The sequence below is a fragment of the Hipposideros armiger genome, unplaced genomic scaffold, assembly GCF_001890085.2.
Source record: "Hipposideros armiger isolate ML-2016 unplaced genomic scaffold, ASM189008v1 scaffold_73, whole genome shotgun sequence".
NCBI lineage: Eukaryota > Metazoa > Chordata > Mammalia > Chiroptera > Hipposideridae > Hipposideros > Hipposideros armiger.
In genome coordinates, this window is record NW_017731423.1 from 275,851 (window position 1) to 292,463 (window position 16,613).

At 37.8% G+C, this 16,613-nt stretch overlaps 1 protein-coding gene across 1 annotated transcript in view; it reads right to left on the reverse strand.

The window, feature by feature from the left end:
- Positions 1–9,437: 9,437 nt before the first annotated feature.
- The window catches only part of PPP2CB (protein phosphatase 2 catalytic subunit beta), a 29,678-nt gene continuing 22,502 nt past the window's right edge, over positions 9,438–16,613 (reverse strand). Inside the window, exons 4-7 of the mRNA XM_019642888.1 lie at positions 15,699–15,788; positions 15,421–15,582; positions 13,056–13,174; positions 9,438–10,156 (exon numbers count right to left, since the gene is read on the reverse strand). Coding sequence (XP_019498433.1) covers positions 10,084–10,156; positions 13,056–13,174; positions 15,421–15,582; positions 15,699–15,788 — 444 coding nt within the window. The 3' untranslated portion in view covers positions 9,438–10,083. The remainder of the gene's footprint in view (positions 10,157–13,055; positions 13,175–15,420; positions 15,583–15,698; positions 15,789–16,613) is intronic.

The window sequence follows — 16,613 nt, forward strand, 5'->3', positions numbered from 1 at the left end:
AACCTGGACATAGAAGTAAAAATTAAAAGTGGCCGTTGGACCCCCAAAATTCTACTGGCAGGAAGCAAGCTGAAAACCTGCTGTAAGTCTGTGCTATTTGTCATGTAAAAGAATGACAGAAGGTGAAACTAAGGCCTCTGAGGGCTGAGTCAAGAGCCATTGGAAAGGCATTTCCTGGCAGGAGTGGGACTGAGTTCTGGTCAAGGAATTTCTAACACTTGACCAGCTGCGTTTCAGAACTGCTCATGGACCAGTAACTTCTGTGTGCCATTCATTTGCAGTCCCTCTGAACAGGAATCCTCCTGTCTACCCCACCATTCTCTACTGGGTTTAGGGAGGGGTAACAACATGTCCTTAGTGCACAGGCCTACAGATCGGGAGGAAATGTACTTCAGAGCTATACTTAAGAACCATATACATCCTGGTGGTCTCACCTGCAGGATAAGGTTCTACTTTGAGCTGATGCTGTAATGGACTGAGACTTTTGTGCTCCTTGGGAGAAAGTGAGTCACTAGGGGCCAGAGGGCAGGCTGTGGGAACCGGCCTCCATGATGGCCCCCAATGATCCCTGTGTCCTGGTAGTCACACTTTTGTGTTGTTCCCTCCCACAACATACCAGGGTTGATCAGCATGACCGATAGAATTAACCAGAAGTACAGTAAGTTCTCACTTAGTGTCATTGATAGGTTCTTGGAAACTGGGACATTAAGCAAAACAACGTACAGTCATGCGCCACGTAACAAATTTTTAGTCAATGACGGACTACGAGTACGGCGGTGGTCCCCTAAGATTATAATGGAGCTGATAAATTCCTATCGCCTAGTGACATCATAGCCATCATAATGTCCAGGCTCAGTGCATTACTCGTGTTTGTGGTGATGCTGGTATAAACCTACTGTGCGGCCAATCGTGTGAGGATATAAAGAGAATGTTTTTGTACAGATGTACAAAGTGTTTGTGTTTTAAGCAAAGTGTTATTAAAAAGGAGTTGAAAAGTTTAAAAACTTACAAAGTTTATACAGTACAAAACTTACAGTAAGCTAAGGTTAATTTATTATTGAAGAAACAAATACTTTTTAAAATTTAGTGTAGCCTAAGTATACAGTATTTATAAAGTCTACAGTATATACAGTAATGGCCTGGGCCTTCACATCCACGCACCACTCACTCAGTGCCTCACCCAGAGCAACTTCCTGTTCCGTTCATGGTAAGTGCCCTGTACAGGTGTACCTTTTTTTTTTTAAATCTTTTATATTATATGTTATTGTACCTTTTCTATGTTTAGATACACAGATACCATTGTTTTACAATTGCCTATAGTATTCACTGCAGTAAGCTGCTGTACAGGCTTGTAGCGTAGGATCAGGAGGCTAGACCACATAGCCTAGGTGTGTAGTTGGCTATCCCACCAAGGTTTGTGTAAGTGCACTCTGTGATGTTGCCACAATGACTAAATCGCCTAACTACCCCTTTCTCTGAACATTTCCCCATTATTAAGCAAAACATGACTGTATAACAAAACCAATTTCATCATAAGTTAACTGCTATAAACAAGACTTAATTTCCTACAGCATATTTCTGGTCACAAAAACATCACCAAACTTCTAAATAAAGACCCAAAACACTTCTTTGTTCAACAATGAAATGTGAGCTATATATACATTTAAGAAAGATCAATAAAAACAAGCAAGATAACTATTTTCCAACTCACTTATTCCAGTTCAGGATCACGGGTAGTGGGAGCCTGTCCTGGCAGCTTGGGGCATAAGACAGTAACCCACACTGGACAGGACGCCATTCCATTACAGGGCACACTCACACACACCCACATTCACTCACACTGGGACAATTCAGACATGCAGTTAACCTGTGCACATCTTTGGGATGTGGGAAGAAACGGGAGTACCCAGAGAAAACCCATGCAGACGTGGGGAGAATTTACCAAATCCACAGAAACAGTGGCCCTAGCTGGGAATCGATGCTTTCTTTCCTCTCATCATTATAATGAAACGTTATAATTAATCAATTCTATCCAGAGACTGCAGGGTTGGCCAACACCTTGACTACAACCTACAACCTAATGAGAGACCTTGAAGTCAGAACCACCCAGCTAAACCTCTTCTGGGTTTTTGACCCACAGAAAAGATGGGAGGTGATAAATGTCTTAAAATATAACATTGGGGAAATTTGTTATGTGGCAATAAATACTAGTACAAGAAATATTCAGGGCATTTTCCCCAACCATGTAGAGATGTCCTTAGGAACAACTTTTACTTTTCTGGTTGGTTTCTCTAGTTGTTGCTGCCTCTTAATCAGGGTTCCTTTCAAAGATTCAGTAAGCTTCCCTTATTCTTTGAAATACTCAAATGAAAATAGAAATAATGTAAAAGAAAAACAAGAAACAGTTCCATATTTACCTGTTTTGATCATAGACTTCCACAGGCTCTATTTTCAGTTGTCCATCCACATCCATTTCCAAAGATACTGACTACAGAAAATGATTATTACCATTAAAAAGAGAGTATCTTTTAAAAAGGCAAAATTTCAATCATTCACAAATAGTTCCTAAAATTTGGGGAATTTCTTCCCCCTGCCCGACTTCTAACACAAAAGTCATTAGGGCCATTTCTTTGTGGGGCAATATTTTTTTTTAACACAAAAAAAATAACACTATCAGTTGCATGTACAACAAAAAGGCTAAATATAGAGGTGGTTAATTGTTTCCTTGGTTACAAAAGCGAATTCTTCCTCCAAATTGAGGGAAAGGAACTACAGGTGCCTTAAATCTTTAGATTCTTGGTTAATAATACTATTATTCTATACTGTAGACCTCTTACGAGATGGAAAAACTCAAAACATGATTAAACAATTATTTTTTCTAGGTGTGATGATGTATTGTGGTTAAGGAGTGAGAGGAGGATGGGAGGGAGGAAGGGGGCGGAGAGAGAGAGAGAGAGAATCCTTATTTCTAAAGAAACATACCACAGTATGATAGGAATTATGGTCAAAAGTTGCTTAAAAATAATGGGGGGATACTAGGTGGTGATATAGATTAATAAATAATACAGCGAAATAAAAGGTACACTGGAGTACCTTAAACTTTACTTTCTATCTTTGTAATTTTCCATGATAAAATGTTTAACAGTATCAACAGGCTAAAGTTAAAAAAAAGGGCAGAGTTGTAAATTTGTCAAGTAATAAAAGACAGCTGTGATTTAAAATAGCTTAAAAAAAAGCCCCAGGGAAAACTAACTTGAATCCTATTTCAACTTAGCCTGTTTATTATTGTTTTTAACAATATACTTCAGTGAAGGAGTGAAATTGAAAAAATTTAAAGCCCTACATCTTAAGTGTACTAAAGAATATTCTGAGTATTTAAAAATAGCATGCAGTCAAAATGCTCAGGAGTGCACTATGTAACCTGCATTTCTCTAGCACCAAGCCTGCCACATATCCTTATTTAGAGAATTCCCAATCTTACTACTCTTCATTTCTGTTCATGCTTCACTTTGTAAACTCTCTTCCTCACTGCAATGGACTAATGTGAGTAATGGACTTAGCTGCCTGTTATCAAGACATATAAATGTCATTTTACTATGACAGTGACACTAAGGGGTATTTTGTATGGTGAGAAAAAACCCCATAAAACCATCTTTTTCTGAAGGAAGTTGTAAAAGAAATGTGAAATTCCCCTTTAAAAGGAGAGAGGGAAGCTAGCCTTAATCAGTTAATTGTTCTGCTCGCTGACACTGAGGTTCTAAAAATAACAAGTTCTAAGCCGTACAGCAGTTTGGGACTTCCACTTAGGATGTAGAAAGCTGCAAACAATGTTTCTCCCACCCTAAGAAGAAACAGCTGGATGATATACAAAATCATAACATTTTTGAGTCCTCAGATGGCCGAGGCTGCAAAGCAATCATGGAAGCTGAATTACAAAGAGGAATAATCTGCTCTGAGCAGAGAAAGTCTTCCCTTTGGCAGGGCTTGGGAGAAAAGGAGGCTGCTATACAAGCAGATAAGGAAAATTCAGCTCAGATTTTAACATTTTTAAAGGCCAAGCGTGGGCTACTGCATCATTTTAGAACGGGACTGGCTATTTAATTTGTGGGTCTTAGTGCAAAATGAAAATGTGGGACCCTTGCTAAAAATGAAGAATTCCAGATGGTGTCAACACTGCGTTAAACAAAGCACAATGCCCTTCTAAGTGTGGGGGCTGTGCTACTGAGACTCAAGGAGCCCGTTTGCCTGCATACATGCAAGCCAAACAAGACAGGAACAGGAGATTGCAGCAAAGAGAGTGAAGGTTTATTTAATGAGTTGGTGCCAAGACTGCAGACACAGGTAAGCTAGTGCTCTCAAAAACCTGGCTCCCTGATGGCCTCTAAGTGTCTAGGTTATATTGGTTTTTTGGAACAGTCATGACGTATTTTGTCTGTTTTTCAAAGGTCATTTATTTATATAAAGAACGAAGAGCAATCAATGATATATTGCCCATTTTGTTCGATAACCTTTTGCCATCTTTCAGTGAGCTTCATAATTCCTCGTTCATAGAAGGACCTATCTTTATTTGCAAAAAACTGAACAAGGTGCTGATTTACAGCCTCATCTGAATTGAACATTTTACCACGCAAAGAATTTTGAAAAGAGAGAACAAGTGGAAGTCTGCTGGTGTAAGGTCAGGTGACTATGGTGGGTGTGGCAACACATCCCATCTAAGCTCCAATAATTTATGGTGGGTGATCAAACTTGTGTGTGGGCTCATGTTGTCGCGATGAAACACAAATCCTTTATTATTAACAAACTCTGGACGTTTCTGGATGATGGATTCATTCAAACTGTCCAATTGCTGACAGTAGACATTCGAATTGATTGATTGGTTCCTTGGTAGGAGCTCAAAAAACACACCTTTAAAATCCCATCACACTGAGAACATAACCTTTCTCTGATGAATGTCTGCTTTCGATGTCATTTGAGGTGAATCATCAAGTCAGGACCAAGGCAGTTTGTGCACCACATTGTTGTAAACAATTCACTTCTCATCACCAGTTATCAGTCCCTTCAAAAAAGGATCGTTTTCCTCACGTTTAATGAGCATATTGCAGATGTTTATATGCGCCGTCAAATGAATTTTGAGTTCATACGGAACCCAAATATTGAGCTTGCTTACGTATCCCAGCTTCTTCAGGTGGTTATGAACTCTTGAATGATGGATATTCAATGTTTCTGCAATCTCTCGTGTCATGTAACGTGAGTTTGACTCAATCAATACCTTTATTTTGTCATCGTCAACCTTAGTGGGCCTCCCTGACTGAGGAGCGTCGTTGAGATCAAAATCACTAGCACGGAATTTCGGGAACCATTGTTGGCACTGACATTCTTGTAGAGTATTGTCACTGTAAACTTCGTGTAACTTTTCATTATCCCTATACACTTGGACTAACATGTCCCTGATTTCACTTCTACTCTTGCCAAGTTTAACAATAAATTTAATGTTTGTTTGTTGCTCTAATTCAAGCTCAGACATTCTCACAATGGCACACAGAAACACACAATATTGAATGCTGCTGAGCAAGACACTGCCACACGTCAACATGAACACAGCTGTGAGACACTGAGATTTATGAAACCTTACTGAGCTGTTTGTACAGCGCTGCCAATGTAAGCGCACAATTGTCAGACCTTGTATGACATAACCTTGCTTGGCCTTGCATCCCAGCCTGCGTGCTTTATCAGGCAAGGTCGGGAGGGGGGCCCTGTGGAGCTGAGAGAGCTGGCGGTACTGCCAGCAGCACACGGAGAGAAGAAACCATATTACATCGGACTGCTTCTTCCTCAGTAGCTCCTGGATGTACTTGTGAGCACCCATCTTGGCTTACCTGATGTCTGCGTCCAGATGGAGAGGCTCATTCCTTTTTATTAATAGTTTACGATTGTACGAATATAGCATTTTGTCTATCCATTCAACAGTTGATGGACATTTAGGTTTTTTTCCAGCTTTTGACTAAGATAATTAATGTTGCTATGAACACTTGTATGCCATGTCTTTGTGTGAACATGTATTTTAATTTCTCTTGGGTAGATACATAGGAGTGGAATTGTTGCATCATAAGGTAAAATACTATTAAAAAGCTGCCAAATTTCTCAAAGTAGCAGTATCATTTTACATTTATTTTTTTTAAAGATTTTATTGGGGAATCGGGGGAAGGGGAACAGACAAGTTGCTGTCGTTTTGTTCTTCAGTCTAGTTGTGGAGGATGTTGCATTGCTGGCCCAAGCTGGCACCATCATTGTGCTCTTCCCAGGCGAGGCAGATCAGCCGCCGGACTTTGGATGGCTGCTCACGGAGGCAGCTGGCCACTCACGCTGTCTTCTGGCCGCTCACGCTGGCTGCTGGCTACACACGGTAGCTCATGACAACCCACTGCCACAGGGGCTGCAGCCTACGCCGTCGCTGTTGCCCCACGGCAGCCCAGCCCCAGGTCGAGCTGCCATTCACCATCTTAGCTGTAGAGGGCAGTGTCACTGGCCCTCATATGTGGGATCCGAACCGGGGCCCTCTGGCATCCCAAGCTAGTTCTTAACCAATGCGCCACTTGGCTAGCCTATTTTACATTTTTTGATAGCAATGTATGAAGGCTCCAATTTCTCCACGTTCTTAACATTTGTTATTTGTTAATGAGAAGGGCTGGCTTATTTATTGTAGCCTTTCTAATGAGTATGAAATGTTATCTCAATTGTGCTTTTAGTTTACATCTCCTTAATAACTAATGATGCTGACTCTTATGTACTTATTAGCCATTTGTACATCATCTTTGGTGAAATGCCTAGTTACATCTTCTGCCCACGTTGGTTGAGTTGTCATATTGAATGGTTTTCCATTTTTAAATTTTATTAATTTTTAAGTAATTTTTCTTTAAAAGATTTTATTGGGGAGTTGGGGGAGGGGAACAGCGTTGGGGAATCAGGGAAGGGAAACAGACAAGTTGCTGTCCTTTTGTTCTTCAGTCTAGTTGTTGGGACATCGCTTCACTGGCCCATGTTGGTATTATCATTGTGTTCTTCCCGGATGAGGCAGTCACTCGCTGGCCATTGGATGGCCGCTCACGGCAGCTCACGAAAACAAACGCCAGCTGCTGGCCAGCCCCAATGCAGCCTATGCCATTGCCGGCGACTCACGGCAACCCAGCTCCAGGTCAAGATGTTGTTCACCATTTTAGTTGTAAAGGGCGCAGTGTCACTGCCCCTCATGTGGGATCTGAACCGGGCCCCTGCTGCTCAGAGCTGGCGTCCCAAGCCAACTCTTAACCAACGCGCCACTCGGCTGGCCCTTGAATTTTTTTTTTTAAACTTTTAAAGATTTTTTTTTACTGGGGAATTGGGGGAAGGGGAACAGACAAGTTGCTATCCTTTTGTTCTTCAGTCTAGTTGTGGAGGACGTTGCTTCATTGGCCCAAGTTGGCACCATCATTGTGCTCTTCCCAGGCAAGGCAGATCAGTCGCCGGCTTCCGGACAGCCGCTCACGCTGGCTGCTGGCTACACACGGTAGCCCATGGCAACCCATCTGCTGTCGCAGGCGACNCTCGAACCGCTGTTGCTCAGAGCTCAAACTCTTGAGTGAGCTCTTAACCAACTGAGCCACTTGGCCGGCCCAATAACTGAGTTTTAAATAATGAATGATACAGAATTTTTTTTCAAATGGTTTTGGTTTGATTTTATTTTTCTGTGCTGGCCATGTCTAGTTTGGTTTTGGGGTTATACTAGCCGTACAGAATGAGTTTTGAAGCTCTCAATCTTTTTCCCTAAGCTCTGGAACACAGAAATACATTCCTTAAAGGTCTGGTAGAATTAGCCTATAAAACTATCCAGACCTGGTTACTTTTTGAATTTCTTAAAAAAAATTTAATAATTAATATTTTGCTATGATAAATTTCATTCATCTTGTCAAGTTTATTAGAATACTGTTACTGTGATATGTGCTCCCATATTTACAGTAATACCTTATTTCTCATACTGTCTCACGTGACCTTGTCTCCCTCTTTTTTCCTAGGTCAGTTTGACTATACAAGCGTTTCTTTTTTGGTAGACTTTTCAAAAATTGCTTTTGGCCATATTGATCAACACTATATTTTTTTGCATCCATTTCTGCTTTTACCTTTAATGATTCCTTTAAGTTTATTTTACTGTTTCATTCTTTGAGCTAAATGTTTATATAATATTATCTGCTTTCTATTTTTCTACAAAACAAATGTTAAAGACTATGCGTTTCCTGGTATTTCATCCCTATTTACATCCAAAAGTGTTGGTCTACACCATACTTCCACTGTCATTAAGAAATGATATGAGGGCTGGCCGATTGGCTCAGTTGGTTAAGAGTGTGAGCTCTGAGCAACAGCGTCACTGGTTCGATTCCCACATGGGCCAGTGAGCTGCGCCCAAGCTGAGCTACCGTTGAGCTGTCAACAGGTGGCAGGATGGCTCAAATGGTGAGAGCATGTGCTCTTAAGAACAAGGTTGCCAGTTGGAATCCTGCATGGGTTGGTGGCTACGCCCACCCACAACTAAGATTGAACAAGGCACCTTGAGCTGAGCGGCCGTGAGCTGCCGACAGGTGCCCGGATGGCAACTGGACTTGGAGCTGAGCTAGCTGCGCCCTCCACAACTAAGATTGAAGGACAACAACTTGGTTGTTCCCCTTCCCCAATTCCCCAANGCTGCTCAGCTCGGGCTGACTCGAACCGCTGTTGCTCAGAGCTCAAACTCTTGAGCGAGCTCTTAACCAACTGAGCCACTCAGCCGGCCCTAGTAACAGCTGGGTTTAAAAAAAAATTAAATTTAAACTTTTGTCTTTTAACTAGAGAATTCAGTCCATTTACATTGATTACAGTTTTGAGATATTTATACTTATTTCTACCATCTTGTTTTTTTACATAAAGACTTAAAAACTTTAGTTTTTTTCTCTTGTGTCTTCCACGCCACCCTAACCCTCCACACTGATTCCATATTTTCTCCTCTACTATTTGGAATTTATATTATACATTTGAATTGTAAGATTACTATTATTTCTACTAAACTCTTTTGGAGATTAATTTTTTTTCTGATTTGTAGACCAAAAAGTAAAGAAAAAAATAACATTTTTTTAAAAAGATTCTTCTCAGCTACATAATACTCTACAGTTTATAGCATACGATTCAGTTAAAAACATGAGTACATTAATACAAATTACCTAATTAAATGATGTTTAAAAATAGAAATGGCTTTCTTAATGGTCTAAAAGTCATCAGGTACTATTTGAATTTTTTCTTATGAAAATAAGCCCTATACAAAGAACATTAATTTAAATTATCTGAACACAACTGTTTATTACAAGTCAAGAGATTTTACATCAAGTTTCAAATAAGTAAAATTTTCACTTCAAGTATACCACAAAAAATCAATGTTTTTGTTTAAAATGCAAAGTTTATTTGCTCAGTACACCAAATAGAATGCAAGCACTGTCATGACAAATATACAGAAATATGCAGATCAACATAAAACAGTAATTTAGTTTAAATGTGATGACAACTTACTCCCAGGAAGAATCTTTTCTTCAGTTAATTATACATTTCAATAAAATAAAGGGTAATGGATTAAATGGAAATTAGCTTGTGAATTTTCCTTAAAAATAAAACTCCAACTCTATTAATCCATGCCAGTTAAACACTATAACTAAAATTTCCAAATAAGTGCAAAAGGAGATGAAGGAGTTAGTTACCTTTTTTGCTTGAATAGTCCAGAGGAAAATAGTGACTACAAATACAGCAGGCAAACTGGTAAGACTGGCTGATCTAGAACATAGTGTTGTACTAAATTTCAGTCTCAAGTTGTGCTAAATGCTCCTCATTAGTATGGCACATTTTGGTCCATGATATAGTTTAATGCCAAGACAGACCTCATTTTGTTACAGAAACACATAGATTACTGTTGCTTTTTGTTGATTTGTGTGTGTGTGTGTGTGTGTGTGTGTGCATTTAAATATATATATATATTTAAAAAGAAGCCAGGTATACTTCCACAAACAAAGGCAGGTTTTTCCCAGGAGGAATTTACAGGAAGTAGTCTGGGGTACGCCGGGTAACATGAGGCTCTCCACGACGAGGTGCTGGGTCAAACTGAAGGCTATAAATGGCAAAAACAAAAAAAACAAAACAAAAACCCCCAAATAGTTAAAGGATTGGAATTTGCAAGCAAACAAATCAATGTTATGACTGGAATGGCCCTCGGCAAGTCATTGCAGGTGTTCTCCATGAACCTACTTTGCAGAGCTATGGTGAACATTTAAGCAGATAAAATGTCCAATTCAGTGCCTAGCATAAAAGGTTTACACTATTATTATCAGTTAAATGGAAGTGGTGAGAGTCGACATGCTTGTATTAGTCTAGATTTCTTTAAGAATGATGTTAGCTGTGGGTTTTTGGTAGATGTCCTTTATCAGGATGAGGATGTTTTGTTCTTTGACTAGTTTTTGAGTATTTTTATTATGAAAGGGTGCTGGATTTTGACAGCACTTTTTTTGACTTTACTGGGATGATCATGTTGTCTTTGTCCTTTATTGTATTGGGTTGTCGGAAAAGTCATGATGCATTTTTGCAATGAAAAACAGAAAAAAATATGTCATGATTTTTCCAACAACCCAATAATAATGTGGTTTATTACACTGATTGATTTTCATATTTTGAAACAGTGTTGCATTTTGCTTTTCTTTTTCAAGGTCCTTAAGGTGTAAAGTTAGGTTACTGAGTTGAGATTTTTCTTGATTTTTCATATAGGAAATTATAACTATAAACTTTTCTGTAAATACTGCTTTCATTATATCCCCCAAATTTTGATACACTGTATTTCACGTACATTCATTCAAAGTATTTTCTAATTTCCCTTGTGATTTCTTCTTGGACCCACAAGTTATTTGGGGGTGTTAATTTCCACATATTTTTAAATTTTTCAGGGTTTTTTTGCTGTTACTGATTTCTAATGTGACTACACTGTGTTTAGAGAACATACTTTGTATAATTCCAATCTTCTTAAATTTACTGAGGCTTGGTTTACAACCTAGCATACAGTCAATCTTGAAGAATGTTCCATGTACATTTGGGAAGACTATTCTGTTCCTGGGTGGAGTGTTCTGTAGATGTTAGGGACAGTTAGTTTATAGTGTTTCTCAAGTCTTCTATTTCCTTGCTGATCTTCTGACTAGTTCTATTATTGAAAGTGGCATAATAAAGTCTTGAACTATTATTGTTGAATTGTCTATGTCTCCCTTCAATTCTGTTCGTTTTGCTCCATATATTCTAGGGATCTATTATTAAGTACATACAATTATAATTGATATATCTTCCTAATGGTGTGACTCTTTTATCATTATGAAATGTCCTTCTTTATGTTTAGTAGCAATTTTTGTTTTGAAATCCATTTTGTCTGATATTAGTGCATCTAGTCCAGTTTTCTCATGGTTGCTGCTTGCATGGTCTTTTTTCACCATTTTACTTTTAACCTATTTGTATTTTTTAATCTAAATTAGTTTATTATAGACATCATAAAGCTGTATCATAAAAAAAAGAACCTGATAATCTCTGCCTTTTGACTACATTGCTTAAACCACTCACATTTTAATATTATTGATGTAACTGGATATATACCTGCCATTTAAAAAAATATGTCTGTCTTCTTTGTTTCTTGGTTCTTGCTTTAACTGCCTTCGTTTTTGTTAAAAGGGTATTTTCTAGTATATCATTTAAATTCCTTTAATAACTTTACAATTATTTTTCTTAAATTATTTTATTAGTAGTTGCTCTAGACTTACAATACACTACTTAATATGTAATTCTACTTCTGATTTATACTAACTTAATTCTAGTATATTACAGAAGTTGACTCCTATATAGTATAACTCCTTTTCATTCTCCTCCCTTTTTTGGCTATTGATGTTATATACATAGTACATGTCTATGTTAAAATCCTAATACTTATACTTATTTTACATAATCTGACATAATCTGCCTCTCACCCTGAGCATAACTTCTATGCCACAGCTCTGGAGCTGTGGGTGGGTATGGCGACCCACTCTTTTGCCCCATTATTTTATTTTATTTTTATTTTTGCTGAGCTAGTGTGAGCTAGGTCCTGGTACTTATTTTCTTTTTAAATGAGATATAATATTACTTTCAGGTGTACATGATTCAATAAATGTATACACTGAGAAAACAATCACCGTAATATATCTAGTTAACATGTATTACCATACATAGCTACAAACTTTTTTCTTGTGATGAAAACTTTTAAGATCTATTCTCTTAACTCTCAAATATACAATACAATATTTTAACTATATTCATCATGCTGCATATTACACATCCCTCTGACTTATTTATTTTATAACTAGAAGTCTGTATGTTTTGACCACCTTCAGCCACTTCTTAGTGACACCCCATTCTATGAGCAGGCCCTGGAGCGAGAACACTGGAGACCCAGCATTCTTGGCCTGCCATGCACACCTAGAGGAGAGCTTCTGGCCTGGGAGCTAGGTAGGGGAAGGGAATCTCAGCTTGCTTGACTATACCCACCAGAACAGAGCTTCTGTAACCCAGGATTTGAGTAGCTGAGATACGCTGCCACCTGCCCCCCTGGGGGTGACACCATAGCACAAGACTGGGAGCTGGGAAAGTACCCATCGCCCCAGAGTAGAGTGCCTGGCGTAGTTTCTATACAAGGGATCTAGGACTAGGGGGAGGGACTATGTTGTAGCTGAAAATCCATAGACTCTGGCTGTTATTACTGAGATTTAATAGAATAAGTATTTCTCCATTTGCTGTATACTTAGGACAATTTCAAAAAACTTAAAATACTTGTTTAAAATAATTTTATCCAGTTAAATAGTTGTTTTTATTGGGGAGAGGGTTTGTTACATTTCTCCCTCTATAATTCCAGAAGCAGAAATCCTCTACTTCTTATTTCAATAATCTACATTTTTAATTTTCCTTCTAAATGTGATTACATACAATTAAGATTTAAAGTTACTTACAAGGAATATTTTAAAGTGTCATCTAATTCCATGATAGCAGCCTGGTTCCCACAACGATAACAGTAATTGGGTGCACTGAAAATGGTCACCACATTCCGATCATGGCACCAATTGTATCCCTGCAGCATTGAAAAAAAAAAAATCAGTATTTTGCTATAAAACTGTAATCTCAACAGAGAAGTTCAGAAAACTAAACTTAAAAATTACAAGTATTTTCTATGGAAATGCAATCTTCTCAGTTACCTTATAAGATGTCCATCTTTAACACTGAGTACCTGCACCAAATACTCAACTACTGCGCACAGGGTTGTATTACATGGAGCTCAGTGATTGCATTGTTCTGGCTGAATCAATGCTTGAGATCTAGGCTAGGATGTGTATTCAAATTTCTCCCACCATTACAGCAGACTCCTCAGTTTTTTTCCTTGTAAATTGTGTCAACTTTTACTTTATATTTTGAATCTATTGGGTTGTTGGAAAAGTCATGACATATTTCTTCTATGTTTTTCATTGCAAAAATGCGTCATGATTTTCCAACAACCCAATATTATTAGGTAAATGAAATTTAGAATTATTGCTTTTAGAGAACTGGGCTAATTTTCATCAGTAATGGCTTTTTTTTTTTTAAACAATCAATCTCCAACCTATTTTATTGTATTTATTTATTTAATTTTATTTTTAAAGATTTTATTGGGGAATTGGGGGAGGGGAACAACATTGGGGAATCAGGGAAGGGGAACAGACAAGGTGCTGTCCTTTTGTTCTTCAGTCTAGTTGTGGAGGACGTCGCTTCACTGGCCCATGTTGGTATTGTGATCATTGTGCTCTGCCCAGGTGAGGCAGATTGGTCACCAGCCATTGGATGGCGGCTCACAGTAGCCCCACTGCAGCCCACGCCATCGCCCACGACCCACGGCAGCCCAGCTCCAGGTCGAGCGCTGCTCACCATCCTAGCTGTAGAGGGCGCAGTGTCACCGGCCCTCATGTGGAATCTGAACCAGGGCCCTGCTGCTCAGAGCTGGCGTCCCAAGCCAACTCCTAACCAACGCGCCACTCAGCCGGCCCCAGTAATGGCCTCTTTTTATTTCTAATTATACTTTTTGTCTTACAGTCTATTCTGATTCATATTATTAGCTGTATTTTGGATAATTATCTAATTGATATACTATTATATCATTTTCCGTCCCTCTACTTCTAATCTGTGGTGTCATTATGTTTAAAATACATCCCAAATAGCTGAATTTTGATTATCCAATTGAGAGTCTCAGTCTTTTAGGGAAGTAAAAATTTTCATCCATTTAACATTTTTTATGATTATTGATATAGATTTATCTATATCATAAGAATTTCTGTTTTTTATTTATTACGCTTTCACCTCTCCTCTTGCCTTTCCTGGGTCTTTGAAGTTTCCGCCAACATTTTGAAGCCACTCTCTACTGGTTTGGAAGGATTATATTCTATTTATATTCCTTTAGTATTTACAAAATAGCACCATAGTAGAGAAATCTGGCAGGCACCACCTTAACTAAATGATCTCAGTTAAAGCCACCAGCAGTAGATTTCATGACCCCTGATATGATACACTGAAAAGGACACATCATTAAGTGGTAATGCCTGCCAAAAATGCATATCCTGAATCTATAATTAGAAAGAAACATCAGTTAAACCAGGAAAGGCTATTTCTATGAAATAAAATTGCTTGTACTCTTCAAAAATGTCAAGATTATGCAAAACAAAGAAAAGCTGAGGAATTATTTCCACATCAAAGGAGACTGAATGCAGCATGATCCTGAATTAAATTATACATACACACCCTCAATTAAATTTTGCTATAAAAGATATTAGTGAGATAATCACAATTTGCATAAAGTGTTTAGATTAGATAATAGTATTATATCACTGCAAATTTCCTGACTGTGATAACTATACTGTGGTTATATAGAAGTCCTTATTTTTACAAAGTTCACATGGAAAGTTGGGTGTAAAGAAACATCATGTCTAAGAGTGACATTCAAATAGTTGAAAAGAAAGTAACATGTGTGGGGAAGGGGGGATAGGAAAGAAGAGACAGAATGATAAAGCAAATATTAAAATATTTCTATTTGAGGAATCTGTAGGATGTAAGGGCGTTTTTTGGTACTATTTTTGCAACTTTTCTCTAAGTCTAAATTAACTTCAAAAGAAAGTTATAATTTTGCTCTAGTCTATTAGTACTTTCCCAATTGCTAAAACCAGCCAAGTTTTTTTTCTCCTTTCACTTAGGTAATGGTGAGAATGATTCTGATATTTTAAGTCATGAAGTCTTTCTTACAGACATACGTGTTTACTAAAATAAAGACCATCATCCTGTAAGAAAAGGACATACCTCCATTACAAGTTGGTGGGCGCGGGAGACCAATGTGAGACCATTGGCGTGGTTAAACGTTTCCGAAATGTCTTGTCCAAATGTGTAGCCAGCGCCGCGAGGTGAAATTCCCCACCCACCACGGTCATCTGGATCTGACCATAACAGATCACACATGGGGCCCTGGCCAAGAAAATCAAGTACATGTTATAAAGTATTAGCGGTCACATTTCACTAATTTAGCTTTACCACCATCTGGTTATATTTTTCTTTTTTCTTTTAATTAAAACTCAGTTTACCTCATGTGGAACTTCTTGTAAACGATCCAGGGCTCTTATATGATCCAGTGTATCTATGGATGGAGATAGGCCACCGTGGAGGCAGAATATCTGTTTATAAATTTAAAAAGAACATGAATTTATTAACTGCTAAAGGTTAATGGAAAGTAAATAATAATTACAAGTGTCAATCCTAATAGTTGTTTTCAAAATAAAGTTTAAAAATATTCACTGTGGAGATTTTATAAAATACAATGACAAGAAACACTAGTGAGATAATACAAATTTGAATAAAGTGTTTCGATTAGATAATAGTACTACATCAATGCAACTTTTATTTTCACATCAGAGAAAGCCATTAATATTTAAATATATTTCTTGTCTTTTTTCTTTATAATCCTAAGTATTTTATTCTATATAGTATTTTTTCCCCTTCTCTGGTGAATGAGATCTCTACCCTTGTGACCCATCATTATTTTATTGGTTGCTGCTGATGTATAAAATTCTTTTCTCTTAGCAATAAAGACCCTACTGATTCCTGTTATTGGTTCCAATAGTTTTTCAGTTCTCTTAGATTTTTCTGAGTACATAATGTTTGCAAAAATATTTGTTTTCTTCTGAATATTTATACCTTTTAATTCTTTTTATCAGTACACTGGCTAGAACTTTCAAAACACAATTGTATAAGTTAGTGGTTTTGTTTTTGGTAAAACACTTATTCTCAAGACCATTCTCTAGGGATTCTAAATCAAAGAGAATAATAATACAAGTTTTAGAGGGCATTTTTCCTGATTTTGATGAGAAGGTTTCTGATGTTTTGCTGATAAGTATAGTCAGCATAAATTTCTTTATCCAATTAATGGCATTTTATTTTACTCCTTAATAACTGAGTTTTAACTTTTTTTTTTTTTTTTTTTTTTAGCTGAGCCATCCTGC